Consider the following 18201-nt stretch of genomic DNA (forward strand, 5'->3'; position numbering starts at 1 on the left):
CACAGGACTGGTAAGAATGCAGTCTGAACCTTGGAGATGTCAAAAAGAACTCATGATGAGGGGAGAAAGAAAATGAAATCAAGGTTCCAAACATAAAATTTAAAATGTCTGTGCTCTCTACATATGTACATATGATTTCCCATATTAGTCCTTATCTGTGCAGAACAAACAGCAAGTGGAATATATCCTGCTGTATACTGTTTACATCATATCTCCAGTCTTCAAAGTAATCTAAATATCCCAGCCATGATTTTATAATTACTAATGATTCAGTGCCAGGAGACACAGCAGTACATTCCCAGCCTACACCGACCGCCCACATTTACTGGAAAGAAATAGTATGTTATGAGTTGTGCATATGTACATTACATTTTTTTTTCATCTCCTTCCGCTCTAAACACAAAAGACATTTTACAAGTCTGTGGGCGCAACAAAAAGATCAAAACAAGTGCAAGATTCCTCCATATAAGAGCAACATAACCATTACATAACAGGTTTTCTGGAGAGTGAAATTTTGTCTTTAATGGACAGCTGACACGAAAGAAAGACCAGGTTCACATAAAAGACACTGCAGCATTACAGTATTTGACACCCACAGTCCATTGAGATTCCCCTAAAACCCCTAATCTCTAATGCTCTGATTTCTTGATTTAACTCTGTTGTAGAACAAAGCTTATTTGTGAATACTTAGTGACAGTTCATCCCAAAATCAAAAGCACATATTTGTCCTCTCACCTGTTGTGCTATCTATCAGTCTAGATTGTTTTAGATGGAGTTTCTAAGTGTTGGAGATATTGGCCGTAGAGATGGCAGCCCTCTAGATGGCAATTGGTTTGTGGTGCTCAAAGCGCAAAAAAAAAAAAAAAAAAAAGATTTAAAAAAAACTCAACAGCAATATCTCATTTCAGAAATCATGACCAGATAATCCACAGACCTTGTTGTGAGCAGTTCATGTGGGAACTATTTTCTTTCTACCAAACTATACCCGCCAACTGGATCACTACGCAGAAGGAAGTGGCATCTACGGCTAGCTCACCTAGCGCCACTGAGCTAGCTAACGTTACAGCCATCAGTGAATACATCTCACTCTTTCATGGGCATGAGCCTCTTGTCCGTGAGTACATAAACGCTTCCCCTGTAGTTCTGTAAAGAGAAAGCTGTTTTTCAGATGTTTTGTTTTGGGTTTTTTGGGCGCCTTGAGTCACCGTAAGCCAAGGACCATCTAGTCCCATTAAATTTGAGGGAAGGCAGACATCTCTACAGCCAACATCTCAAACACTCAGCAACTCGCACGAAAACAATCTAGACTGATAAAAAACAGCACAGGTAGGAGGAAAAACACATACTGGTGATTGTGGGGTGAACTGTCCCTTTAACAATGAATGAATGAATGAATGGATGGTGCTAGGTGGCAAAAGCAGGCATGACAACACCTTTATGTCTAAGACCTACATGTCGTTGCAGTATGTCATCAGTATACATGACCTCATCAGAAATGTATGTTTCTCCATTAACTATCCAGCCTATCCACCTCCTTACTGTGCGGGACCTGGCGTGACTTTATCTCGTTGATTAGAGGCTACTGTAAGCTTTGTCATGTATTAATGAGTCTGTAATGAATAACACAACACCTGGACTTTGACTGGTGTCAGATCTCGGTCATGTGGCAATCATGCACTTCCTTTAAGCAGCCAGACTGCCAAGTGTCTGTGGGCGCGCCTTCAAAAAGCTCATCACTGAGTCATAACTTTGGAGACAAACAGTGACGACAATGGTTAGGATGATGACAAATGCAAACTTGGATGTTCTCAGAATTGATGAAAGACAATTACAAAGAGTAGCCACTAGAAACTGTTTTAGAGACACATAACATCCTGGAGCGCCCAATTTCAAGCAAGGAATTCACTGGTTTCATTCCTTTCATACTCTGGGTAATTTGTGGATGTACTACAAGCTGAATTTCAAAGTACAGTATGTCCTGTGTTATTGTCCTATTATTACATTATCGAAAAATGTTTTTCATATAAAAGAATCAGACGGTCCTTGCTGTAAATCGAGTCTAAATGCTGGCTGTCTGAGGGCCTTGATGCAGCGGAAGCTGGAGAACACACAACAAAGGGACAGAAGAATATCCACCAAAGCCTCAGTTTGGGCTTCTAGCGCCAGTCAAAGCAATATCTGGAAACACTTTTTATCCTGCAACAACAAAAACACGCAGCATCCCAGATTTCAGGCCCAGCATAGCTGCATCAAACCACACTGCCCGCTATGGTCAGGCCTTAGAAAAGAGGCTTATACAGAAATCCAGCTCGGGCTAAACGCATCAGCCCAAAGGGCTACATAGCATGACAACACAACTCAAAGCATGAGTCCAACCTTGGTCAGACAGAAGGTCTTGTGAGGTCATTCCAATACCGCAGATAACGCCAGCGCTTCACCCTGATTGTCTTCTAGCATGAAAGCAGTTTGAGTGTGGTTGTAGGTGGAGGGAGGGGTTTCTAAGAAGAGAAATATTCAAAAATGCTCTGTTTCAGTCTTGAGTAAATGTTATGATAATTTCATTTGCGTGAGTAATTGTGTCTGGTCTTGCAGACTGCTCTGGCGCTGGTGTGCAGAGCGGGAGAACAAGAGAGGATCAAGCGGCACGCCTTTTGTTTATTGGATCAATTTGAAAGGACTGGAGGAGCAGTGAAAGATACAATTTGTCCATTTCCTTTTCACCCTACATGTTAAAGCTTAGTGAACAAGGAGAAGCATTGAGACTCTGGACAAAACAGTACACAGCCGTGTCCTCCTTCCTGCTGGAACACAATGTTCATTATAAGTCTTGGACTGTGTCTCAATTCGCGTTCTTCCTTACTTACACTTGCCGTTTCAAATAATAATGGTCAAAAGTTGCATGTGGAACGCTGGACACTTCTCACCCTCACACCTCTTCCTAACACACAGAGAGTGAGTGAACTCTGGCAGACACAGCACAAAAAAGTGTCCAGATATACTACAAGGCTCGGAAAACAGGTTGGAGGGCGAGCAGTTTGTCAAACAAGCGACAGCGTTCGTTGACGCATGAAGCAGGTTTGGACACCTTGATAGGGAAACATTGAAACAATCTGTTGTTTGCTCACTTTCTTGTTGGCATTGCATCCAGTTAGGAAGAGGTATCAGCAGTTACCATTTTGGCAAACTTGTGAAAATGGTGGCCGAGGAAGCTGCAGTTAAGGTCTCTTCAGTGAACAGACAAACAAGCCGGCAGATATTTTAGCAGGACACAATTGTGGTCAAATGCTGGCGTTACGCTCTGTCCAGCTGCAATTTGCCATTAAAAATAAGAGGAAGAAGAAGCAGTCAAACGTTGAGATTGTCATATCCGATAAGTGCAGATCTGAGACAACACTACCCTGTCAAAACTCACATGTTTCACAAGAACAAAGTGCACCGTGTACAGTGTGGAAGTGTACCAACGGAAGTATCTGAACATACACCCAGCGCTGGTTGGGATATCAGAGCAGTATGGCATGTTGGTTTTAAAAATAACAGGCTGAAGATTATATAGTTCAAAAAAAGAATCTTTCCAAACCATAACACAACCAAAAGGGCACGATCAACACAACTACCAATTATCGCCTGCGAGAGCACAACAGAATGCTTCAACCCTGCCATTTTTAACACAAACAAATTCCATAGAGCGGGAAAAAAAGTTTGCTGCTCTGACACAATTTCCATTCCTGTGTTACTATAGCATTCCAAAGGCAAAGACAACATGCTGGAGGCGTGAGAATTGGAAACACAGTTGGTTATCTTTTTCTTGTGCAACCCGGCGTGCCTGTACATACATGTCTGTGTGCGATAGTGCGCTTTGATTACATTGAGAAGCTATAGGCCTCCAGTCAGGCAGAAGGGCCTGACTCCAGGGCTTTAGACATGCCAACAGCGGGCAGGAAGTCAGGAAATCGGCAGAGCAGAGGGACAATGACATGGAGATTAGAGATCAGTTAACCCCCCCTTCACTGAGTGACTGACCTGTTTGCTCACTGACTATGACTTCCTTTCAGACACAAGCACACACACTTTGAAACACAACCGACTCAAACTCAGCCTCTCTTCCACACAATCACCTCTTGAAAGGAGCTGTGCGCCGCAGTTTCTCCCACATTTCCGTCTTTCTCAGTTTCACAGGAATTAAATCAGCAGCACCCATTTTGCAACAATCTCTCGCAGGTAATGGGTGCAGCCAATCAACAAGCAGGACTTACTTTAACACTTGTGACTAAAGGGCCAACTCACACCACAACCGGGATGATATCATCTGACGGCTGGCAATCATTCTAAAGTGGGAAGACTGCAAATATAAGCTAATAAAAGCCTTAAAAAGACTCCACCTGGATTCCTTAACACTCTTGTACTCTGACCTCACCTGGCTTATCTCTTAGGCAAAGAAGACTTTCACCGTTAACACACCTGGAGGGCTCTGCAATGCAAGAGGGAGTTTACACTGGGAAGGATTAGCAAAAAAAAAAAAAAGAAGAAGAAGGGATCAAATGTCCAAGGACTGAAAACACTCCCCTAAGCAGCAGTACAGACAAAGGTAAGAGACACTCTCTTGACAATTAAGTGCTACAATTTAATGTAAAACTTGACTTGCTTGTGTCACTGTGGAAAAGTCCCTCACTCTGTATCTTTGCCTTAGAGCTGCCAATGAGATCTCCTCTGTAACCGTTGGAACAAGCCTGATCATGTCAAGGAAGAGTTTGTCAGGGTGTGCAGGTAGACCCTGCCTTGTTTCCTGACAGAGACGTGTGTGCATGTGTTGGATTCAAATGTCCTGCATTTGCTCAGCAAGACAGGTAAGAACTAATCAATCTTTATCTAATCTGCTGTTAGTTATCCTCCCAGACAAACAACTGCACAAAAGAAAAACCTTCAAAATCAATTTCTTTTAACTTGTGCTTAAGGATTTCATCAGCCAGATTCCTGATCTGTCTTAAAGATGGATCACGTATGGCAGCATTGAAGAAGATAATTCAAAAATTGCTTCTTGGCCAATCTGTTTTAATGGGCGTCTTTAATTTTTACTTGGCCATGAAGTGTTTCCTGGACATGATACTCATGGCTGAAATCCTAAGACTCCTCCTTGGCCAAACTGACATGTTTGGAAAGGAATGCTGTTGTGTCCACGCTCTCCAATCTCCCGCTGCTACTAAAGTGCCGATAAAACCTTTACAGGCCAACAAAACCTGTTTGCTGTAGTGGCTTACAAATTTACAGAGTGAGTGTTTCAAGTCACGAACACAGGTCTAATGTGGGCAAAGCTGTTTGGGAGACTGTAAAATCACAGACACTAAGCAGATTATCTAATCGACATGCCTGCGTTGATGAACTGAGTTCTGTTTTAGTCAATAAAATGATTACAGGTCACGAAACGCAAAATTACATTCAAGTTAGGCTTTCATTTTAAGTGTTATTATTTCATTTTGACCAAGAATGTTTCCTTTTAAGTTTTGCTAGTGGATGTAAATATGAAATCCCCACACTACATTTCAAAAAGGATAACTTATTTTGAAATGTAATGCCCAAAGTGTGATGTTATTTATGGAATAAAAATATCTCATTTTATTAACTTCCACATCCTCTCCCAGAGTCACAGCATAACTCTCACACTACAGCAAAATAAACAGACTGCATCCCAGCTATTTTAATTTTTCACAAAATCAGAAACATGTGTTCTGAAGTGAACTTATCATTATTTCTGACAGGAGTTACGGTAAAGCCTTGTGTTCTCCCGAAACAAAATGTTGACAGATATGATTTACTTACATGCAGGACAACAATTACCGTTTGGGAATCAGATTTTTTTTTTTGTTGCTTTTGTTACTGGAAGTCTTAAGTGGGCTGACAGCCTTCCTTTAGAAGAGAGGCTCCAGACCACACCTGCATTTATGGGAAAAAAACAGGGATTTGAAAAGTAAATATTTAGAAATGAAAGCTTCAAAGCATTGTTGGAACATCCCGCTGCTGCCAAATAATACTGAATTTCATTAAATCAAAATGGAGCGGAGCAGGTGCAATCTCAAAACAATGGCTGCCGATTCACATCCAGCCAAATGATTCAGTCCAATACTTACATCTGGTGCTACATTACAAGTACAAGCACAGACATGCTTCATATTCTAGCATGATGTGAGGGAAGCCTAGATTTATGATGCAGTGTTACAAACACGATATTAGATGCAGAGTTATTCAATTACAATTTCTATTTTCTTGTGTTTTAATTCAGATGGAATCATGCTCATGAGCTTCAACACTTGCTGAGGATCCACTGTCAAACAAAGAAGGAAATACAAAAGGATACAAAGACTGAGGATATATTTAAAGGATAAATAAAAACATTTAGGTCTATCTCAACCAGATCTGCCAAGATGCCACTGAGAACATCGTTGTACAGAAAGCCATCCTCCGGTCGTTGGCCCGGCAGGAACTCCAAGCGCAGGGAGGTGCTGTCCGTCAACATGATTAGCCTACCACTGGCTGATTTCCGCCACATCTCACATATTGGCAACGATGCTCAGAGAGACAGCTTTGGAGACCTGTCCTTCTTAAAGATGGGCCACAATCTGCTTCTACAAAGCTCCCAGAGTGAGCAGAATCTCTTCATGGCCTGCTCTCCGCCACCAAAGCCCCCTCGTCTGAACCTGGACGAGGCGGACGGCTCAGAGAGCCCTGACTGGCGTGCAGGCCACCTGCACAACACGTCTCAGAAGAGAAAGAAATGCAGCTCTATGCCGCTGCTGGACAGCGAGGACAAAGAAGTGGAGATGGAAAAGGAAGATGGGTACCAGAGAGGGAATAATGTTGCTACCAATCAGGCTGGCAGGCTTGGACGGGGCAGCTTGAATTCAGACAGGGATGAAGACTCCGCAGAGATCTGTGACAAAACTGTCAGACAGCATAAGGAGGAGGACAGTGGCTTTTCATTCAGCCTCGACCTGGGCCCTTCAATCCTGGATGATGTTCTCCAGGTGATGGACAAACTCCACGATTAGACAACGTAGCAGCCAGGCTTTACTACTACTAATTCAACACCCTTCTTTGGGACTCTCCTGAGTTTATGGACAGACCAAGATCCTAAAGCAATGGTTATCACAGAAATAAATCTGGAGATATGTGATTTTATGATCCCTGGGTACCAAGTATAGACAAACAACTTTTAGTGAGAGCTTGTCTCAACAAAAGTTTTAATGGAGTTAAACTACGACACTGAAAAGACTGAGTTTCAGTAAAACATGTTACTTAATGCATCTGATATCACAGCACCTTTCTAGGAAACAGAGCTCATAATTCAATGCAACTTTATTTATGTAACTCTTACCTTTTTATAAAGCACCACATATTGTGTCTATTGCTAGCTGTGGTCCACAACATTTGTCCTAAGTAAACATCTTGTTTGAGAGGTTAAACCAAAAAAAGGCCAATGACACAAAGTTAATGTTCTCCTTAGAAACTGGCCCTTGCAGGGGTGGATACAATCTTTAAGTTAATATTTAAACTCTGTCGGATGTCAAACACCAAGCTGGACATTTTCACCTTCTTTTACTTTCCTCTTTTGCTATTGTAATCCCCCCCAAACCACACGGCACAGCACTGCAGACGGCTGTTAAGACTTAAGAGTGTTGTGTTTAAGAAAAGAAAAGCTGCGGCTGGAATCCAAGGTCCTCGAGCTGTGATGTCTTGGCTCTTGGCGTGCTTGCCAATCCATTGTGTGCAGAGGGCAATTTTTGCTCCGCACGCATCCCAGAGGCCCCACTCAAAAGGTAGACCAAGGTACCCCCCATCTCTCATTCCCAACAATGCAGTGAAAACAAACACTTAGCTCTGCTTCCAATAAAAGCCAGCCAGTGGTGGCAAGTTGGGCAGCAGACCAAACCAGGCCACAGGTCCAAGACCTCAGACGAAAAAAAAAAAAAAAGCAGGCTGTTTTCTTAGCTGCAAATCAGAGTGCGATGCTCTGGTGAGTGGCGCACGAGAAGGAAAGTGGTAAAGGGTAACGTGATACTTCCACATATGCGGGGGGTGTCGAGGGAGGAGGCCCAGAGACATCCATTACTGCTGCAGAAGTCCTGATGAGGGTTTAAACACTACCTTCTGACCAAACAGACCCGCAATACATGAAAAAAGCACACTTGAATCTCACATACACGGGGGGAGGAACACACATGTACTGTATGTATATGTAAGTACACGTCGGTAAACTGAGATTTCTGCAGACAATCTAGGTCCACTTCCCTCAGGTCTGGAGAGGAGAGTGGGGACAGAAGCCTCGGTCTGCGCCTTAGTGGGGGGTTGCCAGGAAAGGCTGTGGGGCAGGCGAATTCCTAACTTCCCCACGGGTCATTCTGCAAAATATACCAACCACAAATGTCCCACTTCTAGCAATAGATTTAGAATTCTATGTATGTCCAAACAGAAACAGCAATGTTTGTGGGTACGTCTGCACTGTATATCTGTTCTGCCATCTCTCATTTTAAAGTGGATATCACTGACCATTTTTCTTGTGTATGTTATGACAATAACACATTGTGAAACATTTTTTGCATTGAAAGATGTACTGTTATGTATTTTGGGGAAGTAAAGAAAAATATCTTTCATATTCCAAGATTGGTGGTTTGTGGATAGAGGTCCTCGTGTCAACATTTTAAGAGGGCTCATATGAGATTGTTTACACACCCTGACAGACGGACATTTATTTGGCTTTACAACTGTCAGAAGCCACTGTGGAGGCAACAAACCTTGCATAACAGTTTCTCGAGAAATTACAGCCTTGGATTATCCACCACAACATGCAGCACAACATTATTTCAAGGTGGAGAAACACACAAGCCTAAATTAGATGGGGATGTCAAGCAGGATTTTATGTGGAGGCCCAAATACTGTATTACAGTGAAGTGGACTTTGAAGCAGCAGCTGAGCTGTTAGACGTGCCCTGCTCTGAGGCACACCTGTACCATAAAGAGGTGATATTCAATAGCTAACCAGGGTGTGTCTGCAATTTGTCAGACTTCTCTATACCTTTTCCAGATAAGCAGGTGAAAGAGCTATTCACTCACACAGGCTTTATATTGGATAGTGTTCCCATGTCTGCTGCAAAGGCCCTAAACAATCAAAGCCCTGTTTATTCCCAAGAGAAAGAGGATTGTGCAATGTCAGACAGACACTGTGAAAACAAATTATTGCCTAATAAGTAACAGTAAAAAAAAACAATATGCAAAAGACCAATAACAAATTTTGGTATTTCATGCACTTCAACTATTCTTCATCAAAAAAGCCACAAACACATTTTATAAAAACCCACAATCATTCTCTATAACATTCAAAAATTAACATTTCCTGCCTACTTTTTACGGAGTAGGACTTCCTGCTATGACTCTGTCGTCCACACAAGAGCTCTCAGTGTGAAGAATCACATAAACTTACGCTCAATAAGTGTTCAGCCTCATGACTGATGTGAGAAGAAAGAGCCTGTAATTGAAGACAAATTATCTTGTCTGCGCAGCACAAACTGGCCCGAGCTGTGAAGTATCCCAATCACATCTGGTACCACTTCTCTTGCTCCAAAAATCTAAACTCGCTGTCATACGGAATACCAGGAAACCCTGTCATCTCACTAAAGAGTAGCGCTTATGAGTTATTTATTTTGTCAGGTACTAACTAAAAAGCTAAAAATATTGTTTTGGCAAATAGGAGATGTGTCCATCTCGTGTAATTGCGTCTCCCGGGCCGGCGTGACTTGACGCTACTGAAATATGCTGCACAGTTTCACACACAATAGGGGATTTTTGTGAAACTGATATTGTTTATGCTGTCTGTATCATGTCAGAACATATTATCAAGCTATAGATGGTGAGGGCCGAGCCAATCCACAACAGCTATCCCCTCTCATGATACGCATGATGAACTGGGCATATTTGGGGCGTAACACAACAATTATGAAATTCTGACCACACCATAATCACAGCAGGCGATCTGTTCCGTGTCTGATGAGACAACGCAAAAACACGTCTATATTTTTCATGCAACCCTAAACCAGTGTTTCTATAAACTGTGTGGTCTTTTGTTCCATCAGGGTCCTGCTGTACATAGATGATGCATAACCAACAAGTCCAACCTCATATATTAGGAGGTATACTGCCTGTCTGTCTCTACTACATCCATTCAAACCTGGTACACAATATTAATATCATGCACTAACCAATATTAATAATACAATTTCCCTCTTTTGGGTCTGTTCATAGAAAAAAAGAAGCCCACTAGTCTACCTCCGAGAAGTTCCTTATCTTCAGTCACAGAGGGGGTCAGGCCGGGGTCGAATGTGCCAACTGCACAGCCACATACAGCGCGTCTCTTCCAGATTCAGGGGCTATTTTAGGTGAGAGTGCACTTTTCGAGCACTAGCAAACCGGCAGGCTGGAAAAACAATCCCAGAATAGCTGATCTGCTGCATCTGGTTTGTGTCGTGACAAGCCTGCGATGACTCTCCAACTCTAGATGGAAGAAGCAGGCGTAGAAAGCTCAAATTCAGATCCATTACGATGGATTCATGTTAAATAGTATGGTATGCTCAACTACGCAATAAACCACGAATCAGGACACAGTGATTAACGATGGCATCACATCTCCGGAGACACGAACATACATCCAGGCCAGGCAAATGGTTAGATAGTAATTCCATATCCGAGACAGTCTGGAAGGAGAGATATGAATCATTAGATGGCCACACATGGTGCAACAGCCATTTACAGCTCTTATTAAACACTGCACTTAGAATTCACTGTGATCTGCAACTGTGGATGATACAATGCTAAAAGAAATGTCTGCGCTAATGAGAATGACTTAAGCATTTCTTTCATTAACATGCTCCTTTCATAATCTCTCACAGTGAAATAGTATTATGTCAAAGGGCAAAGACACAACAAAGAATAGTCTGGAGATGAAACTAGATCCTTTCCCAGAAGAGGAGTCTGAATTAAGTCAGGAGCATGGGGAGCAATTTCACACAGTGCGGAAGATGTGGCCCTTCCTTATTTTGAAATTTTTAATATCCATGGTGAGTAAAACTAGGTGAATGCAGCGCTGTTATAAATCATGTCATATCTGCTCTCTGGACAAGCAGAACGAAAACAGAGCCAACAGTTAAACAAGTCTCCTCGGTGTCTCTCTGTGAGAGCAGTGAAAATCTAACACATCATGGTATAGTTAGTAATGTTCAAGGTCTCTGGACCCTGAGGGGGGTCTTCAAGGGGAATTTGTGCCCCCCCCCCCATTAGGCCTTTACATTGGCCCCAGATTCATTTAGTAAGCCCAGAAGAGCTGGAACTGAAGCTGAGGCTGAAGTCATATGTCTGTGTCTCTGAGCTCCCTGTAGCGAGACCCTGACTCTCTGAGCACTGTGTTTGGATTGATGAGGTTAAAGAAGCAAATCCTCACCCAAGCTGCTCCTATGTGATTGCAGCTGGCTGGTGTGGGGTTGCAGTGGAGGGCTAGACGACAGGAGAGGACTCTGATTTTAAGATTTCAGATAGAGTCCGGGAGAAGGACCTCCAAGGCTTTGGCTTCTTTTTACCTCTATCTCTCTTTCTCACACGCCCCCCATGTCCAGCTGACCCCAGGCCAGATGTGGAATAACATTACTAATATCTACACCAGTTCACCCATTAAGTCATGTGGGGCCTCTTCAGCGAGAAGTATTCACGCTGAGGGCTAATGCGAAAATTACTCAGACATAGTAATGTTTTCATTCTAGGGTGCAGGACAAAAAAAAAAGATGAAGCAATCAGCTATGGATATCTGTGAGGCAAACCGGGTTACCATAATAACATTTAAAGAGATTAGTATGACAAGTCCCAGTGTGCAGAATGAGCCTCACATGCTAGCCTTGACAAGGGGGTCTTCAGACACCACACTGGGTTGAAACCCAGTTCAGCAGCAGCTCTGGAGACACAGATAAGTAGACCTGGAAAGTCAACTGATCTGTGATCCCTCACAGGTAAAGATGACAACATAAGAGAAGTAAAATGGACACAGCGGAGCGAAAAAAAAAAACATTACTTCATGCTAATCTAATGACAAGAGACAAAAACTTTCAAGATCCTCAGAGGATGTAGCTGAAATGAGATTATCCTTGGACAGGAAAAGAGTTAATGTGCCTTTGGTATCTGCATGTGGGCTGGCAGGGAAAGACTAAATATTAGGCGTGCAGAAAAAAAGGTTGCTGTGCAGACTACTGTGATTTCCAAATCACAAGAGGCAACACATCAGAGAATGTTTTGAGATGGTTTTTCTCAATAAAGCATTTTGGTTTTGTGCAGCAAATCTTTGGGCTGCAGAAAATAAATCCTTCAAATTTAAAATAAGAAACCACATTCCCTGCCCCCCAAAAAATATATTAAATTCTCAATAATCAAAAAGAAAGCATTATTTGCAATAGCAATAGCAATATAGAGACCGGCTCACTTGGCACCAGTGCAGCCATTTGGTCAGTCTCACGTGCCAGACTACCATTATCGCACACTGCTTCTTCTGCTAGCATTCCTGGGGTCCGCCAGGTCAGGCCTGTTAATGAGGGGCTGACCAGGGACTTCGGGCCAGTGTCGGGCCAGCGCCTCACCACTCCAAAGCAAATAAACCAGGGTCCATTTAACCAAACACATTGTTCTAGACCAAACGAGGGGAGTGCAAGCACTGGGGGAATGTTTGCACCACTGATATGAAAATAAAACCTCCAAAGGTTTACATACTTCTTTTTGTGGGACAGAGTTTAGGCAATCGTATTTGTGTTGGAAGCTGTGTACGTGTGAAGATTCTGTAACATAGGGTCGACGTGCTTTATGAGAGAGGGAGGGAATTACAAAAATGCGTTTTCAGGTTATACCCGTACCTGTGAAGACATGAACAGGCCAGGTTGAGATGCTGGAGCAATGACCTCGGGCTGTCCTTCAAGCCACGAAATCTTCAGAGGGTTTTCACTCAGGCCACTTTCATTCTTAACTGCCAGCTCCTAAAAACACAAAACAGTCTGTGAGTGGATTTTCTATCATTATTTTTTGAGCCAAACAAAACACATTCTGCCTTGTCCTGAAAGCTGTAAAAATTTGTGTTGTATTTATCTTACACCTGGGTATTATATAAATATGAAAAACACATGTAGACAAGGACAAAGGTGGATTGTAACGGGGCCAACTCCCAGAGCAAGGCTGGGAGCCGGAGATGGGCAGGCAGAGACCACAGGACCTGTGCCCAGATCCCTGTAGACTGGCAGACATTTGCTCTGGAGGGAAACCACACGTTGTGGTGAGGAAACCACAACAAAATAAAGTACACCATCACGACAAAGGGCCTGAGGATCCAGACAATGTGGAACAATGAAGCGGCTAAAGTCCTTCCGTCCAATGGTTCCCATCAGCTTGGAGATCTCCATGCTACAGAACGACTAAAACGTCGGTTTAGGTTGCACAAACTGTCCCGAGGCTGGGAAGTCTATGACAGGTGTCATTCTTAGTAATAATCAAACTCAGCAGGTGACCGGAGACTTCGAGGCAAGTGAGTGGTAAACAAATGTGGTTCTATGCAAATGTCTGCTGCGAAGAAGATTTTGAGGACACCGGCCGGGGCAGAGTTAGGTACTTACAGCTGCTCTCACGGTTGCAAATTCGACCACAGCGCTTCCTCTCTTCTTCGCCGATACAATCACATTCGAAACATCCCCGTACTAGAGGTAAGAAATGGGAGAACAGAAGAAAAGTCATATTGAGGAAGACGAGAGATGCAGAACATTCAAATTAGTATTTCCTTTCACAGCACAAACCCTAACCATGAAAACACAAAGCATATGCAGACTGAAGAACCGAAAACACGGGTGAATATAACAGACTTCTGGAATAAAACTTAGGATTCAATATGTGTTTGGTTATTAAACCTAATCTCTAATGATAGGGTTCGTATGTTTGGGCCTGAGCCAGTAATACTGCAAAGAACATCATGTACAAAAGTGAGACCTCTGCGGCTTCTCAAAAGACAAGAGGAGACAAGAGGCAGTATTGGAACGTTTTAGCTACTCCTTGTGCAATGACAGCATTTGATAAACAATATTTTTGGCACAAAAACTGAAATTAGATGTGGCTTTCATCCAACTCCCTGCCACAAATCAGCGCAGGGAGGAAAGGCTGGCCAAAGGGGGAGCAGAGCAAAGAGTGTCTCAGACATTCCTTGATTTCTGTCCGAAGGAGATGGAGAGAAGAGAAAGGTCACAAACACGTCTTAGCAGGGGAGACAAAAACCTGATCCCTTTTTAAAGGTAGCCATTAGCAGAGCAAAGGTTTTTTTTTAATTCCTAAGGGTTTTTATGTATAACTGAGGCCTTTTGTCATTAACCTCTCCCCGAGAAGGATGGACGTGACCTCAGAGAATCTCATCCTGTGAAAATGTAGCTTTCTGGGAACGGGGAAGTCCAGGAATGCTAATGTCTACGAAGGACATTGTGGAGCAAGCCAACAGTGACAAAGGAGACTCTCAAAAGGCCTCTGTTTCATAGAATATAAATATCTTAACATGTTTTTTCCCCCCTTAAATGAAGATGTATTATTTTAAGCGGCCAAAGTACACAAGTCAGCACACGTACGCAAGTATACACATACCATACTTTCCCACACAGCGGTGGCTATTTCAACTTGCCCAAACCATTAACTGTCACTCACTGGAGCTTGCCATCTCAAACAAAATCCTTTCCTAAAATTTATTCCCTTTGCTGAAGAATTTTAAAAGGAGGAACAACAATTTTTTTCCACGGTCTTTAGTATGACACAGCCCTCCTGCCTGGAGCCATATTGATTGAGTTCGTGCAGAGGAGAAATTCATACGCCTTTTTCCGGTGGGCTTGACGTCAGTGACACTTGCCCTAGCCTCGTTTCAGGCCAACCTATGCCCCACCAAAAGCCCTTGTGACGGATCATAGCATACAGTGGTACTGGGTTGCATGAGAAGAGCACATTTCCTAATGCCTCCCTTGGCACTGCTTAATCACCTGGTAAGAGGGCCACAAACAATGGCGTGCATGGCTTTAAAAGGGCACTACAACATTGCCCTCAGCACTTTCACTGCAACAAAACTTAATGGGCCTTGTTTAAGGGGAAGAATAAAACAATCTACAACGCTGATGTCATGCAGACCTCAAATATGGCCGGACTCTGCAGGCAAGTTTGTTACAGTGGAGCTCTGCTGTGGGACAGCAAGATTGTTTTGTTATTGTTATACAATATATGTCATTAGTAGTAATATATCATCATATTCTGAATCTTCTGAAGATTCTATTGCAAAATAATTCACTGATTAAATGCTCAGATGGGAATGTCTGTTTCTGGTTAATCCAGTCAATTAAATACCTCACATATTAAATCATCACATTGATGCAAAATTCCTGTAAAGCAGCCCCGCGCTGTAATTTACAACATTGCCTGCAATGTCCTAATACAGGCATATTAAAGGGAAAGCTACCTTGGTAGCCTCAAGGAATATTTCATTATATTACCCAGCCCAAAGTGGTGCCTTACTGTTACTGTCGTGTGAAGACAGGAGTCCTAAAGGCGAGCCAAGTTAAAGGGGAACACCACCCAAATTAAGAATTCCAATATGTTACTGCCATGGCCGAGAAAAGTTCAGTTAATATCTGTGAACATGAGCTACTCTCTCTCTCAAAGCCAGAAAGCAGAGAAGTAAGTCTCAAACTTTGTGATGTCATCAAGTATAAAGTCTGGAGCTGCTCCATAGACAATGAATGGGAGTTTGATTTTTTGGACCCATAGAGTGTTTTCTTTATTATACCCAAATGAGCTTTACTCTATTGTACTGCTCTCAGTTCTGAAACAGAAAACGTAACCATATACTCAGAACATTCGCCCGGATGCTCCCAATGTCATCTAGAACATCTTTCCGAATTGTCTATGAAACAGCTCCAGACTATGACATCACAAATCTGAGTATTAACACTCTAGCTTTTGGATTTGAGAGAGGATTGTTCATGTAAACTTGAGTTTTTCGACTGTCTGAGACCACAGAAATGCTTTTCAGAAGCAGTATGCAGGATCTAGTGGCATCTAGCAGTGAGGTTGCAGATTGCAACCAACTGATACCCCCTTCGCTTGACCCGCATGCCAAGAAACTATGGCGGCCTTCAAGTAACATAAAAAGCAGAAAACCCTCTCTACAGCCAGTGTGTGGTTTGTCTGTTTTGAGCTACTGTATAAACATGGCAGTGTAACATGGTAATCTCCATGGAAGAGAGCACGCTTCCTATGTAGAAGGACTCATTCCACGTTAATGAAAACACAATGATTCTTGGTTTCAAGTGATAATACACCAATGAAAACATAGTTCTGAATATTATATTCCATGTCTGCCAATAGATCCCCCTAAATCCTACACACTGCACCTTTAAGTTTTGCTGTAACATGGTTACAGTACTGCGATATTGTGGAACTACTTTGATTTCCAGATGTGTACCTTTAGTAGAAGTCTGAAAAGAATGTCTTGAGAGTAGCCTCCATTCGTCTCGTCGTCTTTTTTACACTTCCACTTTAACTGGCATGAGAAAGAAGACAGAAAGGAGAGACCAATATTAGTCATCAGGACTTTTCTAGAATTAAAGCAGTGCATGATAATGTCTAATCATTAGAGCACAATTGATTAAACTCAGCTGATGAGAAGACAAAGCATGCCAGGGAGGCTTGACGATGATGACACACAGATTACCATAACCCTGAGTGCAGAGCGTAGCTACAAGAGAAAGACACTGTTAAACTCTTGGAACTTCACCCTGGCACCACCTGTGAGACCTGCAGTCAATTTCCATTCATACCGAGGGTGCTGGGCAGCTAAAATGGGCGAAAAGTAACACATGGAGCCCTGGACCGGAGAATACATGGTGACTCACCTGCTTAACTATAGCCCCCCAGATTAAAGCACAACACCAGACACAATGATGAGTAAGTAATGCAAAGCAGGTCGCCTAATACTTTGTTATGGGCAGAAAGGTGTGTCTTTGTTTTAATCGTGGTTAACTTATTTGATTGTGTAACAATGTTTTCTGTCTTTAAGTCTTGATACTTGCCATACTGCACTGTGTGAATGCTGTTCTAGAAATTACCGTACAGCTTATTTCAACATAAGAGCTTCACAGCTCCAAGGAACAGCATCCACAAGATCATTTATCTCATGCTTGGAGTCCTACTGCTAAACCCTCATCCCTGTTCCCGTACTCCTAAAAAAAGATATTGTGCAACTTCTCATATCCATGTTCAAAGCACAGCGGAGTCTAGCCAATATCGCACTAACTGCTTAAAGTAGAATTATAAATGGCAGGCACTAAGTGTTGATTCAGCTCCAGCATTCTGCTCCCTGTCAGAGAAACAGGATTTCTGGGAATTTCCATGTCTACACAGCCTCTTTTACCAACAATTACGGTCGAAAATGTACATTCTCCTTCCAAGAGCAGTCTTCTGTACCCACTGATAACCTTCTTACCCATTAATCTTCCCACAAGATGTTAAAAGTATTTGTATGATGTGACGTCTGCGGTTCCAGCCCACAACACTAACACAATGCTGTGTTCTCTTGCTCCTAGTTTAAACAAATATACAGATAGGAAAGATATTAGTGGAACTGGACCAAATGGCTCCCTCTGCATTTGATGAATCACTAAAAGTAGATATCAGAATATTTCAGAGGAGTAAAGTCCAAGATGAAAATGAAATCCCAAAGAACTAAACTTGTTTGAGGGAATGATTGATGTCAGATTCAATGCGACAGTCCACAATGCAGTCAACAATTTTGCTGAACATCGGTTGTCTAATAGAGCCAGAGATCGGTTAATGTAAAAATTAAATTTAATCTTGAATGCTAAGATCATTCTGAATCAGGTTAAAGATATAATATTACTTTTACTGGACAGGAAAAGCAAAGAATAAACACTGTTCTCGATTCAAGTCTTGAGACAACACAAGACATTATTATTTTTTGTTTTTTTTAAAAATGGATGCACTAAAACAGTGACTTAATTTTTATTTTTAACCGTCTAAGCGACAAGCGCCAACAGTCTCTGAGACAGATTCATGCAGTCATGTTCCCATGTCCTTGAATGTGACCTGTGATGCTGTCAGT

The 18201-nt window shown here is 42.4% G+C and overlaps 2 protein-coding genes across 2 annotated transcripts in view; one reads left to right on the forward strand and one right to left on the reverse strand.

The window, feature by feature from the left end:
- Window positions 1-18201, reverse strand: part of dnajc17 (DnaJ (Hsp40) homolog, subfamily C, member 17) — a 38339-nt gene that overhangs the window by 7103 nt on the left and 13035 nt on the right. Inside the window, exons 8-10 of the mRNA XM_049596388.1 lie at window positions 16546-16623; window positions 13679-13759; window positions 12929-13048 (exon numbers count right to left, since the gene is read on the reverse strand). Of these exons, the coding sequence (XP_049452345.1) occupies window positions 12929-13048; window positions 13679-13759; window positions 16546-16623 (279 nt within the window). The remainder of the gene's footprint in view (window positions 1-12928; window positions 13049-13678; window positions 13760-16545; window positions 16624-18201) is intronic.
- LOC125901042 (cdc42 effector protein 3) lies at window positions 4085-8644 on the forward strand. Its single transcript, XM_049596389.1, has 3 exons — window positions 4085-4585; window positions 4688-4844; window positions 6275-8644. The coding sequence occupies exon 3, from the start codon at window positions 6417-6419 to the stop codon at window positions 7038-7040; it is 624 nt and encodes a 207-aa protein (XP_049452346.1). The 5' UTR covers window positions 4085-4585; window positions 4688-4844; window positions 6275-6416; the 3' UTR covers window positions 7041-8644.

This window comes from Epinephelus fuscoguttatus, linkage group LG14, assembly GCF_011397635.1.
Source record: "Epinephelus fuscoguttatus linkage group LG14, E.fuscoguttatus.final_Chr_v1".
Lineage (NCBI taxonomy): Eukaryota > Metazoa > Chordata > Actinopteri > Perciformes > Serranidae > Epinephelus > Epinephelus fuscoguttatus.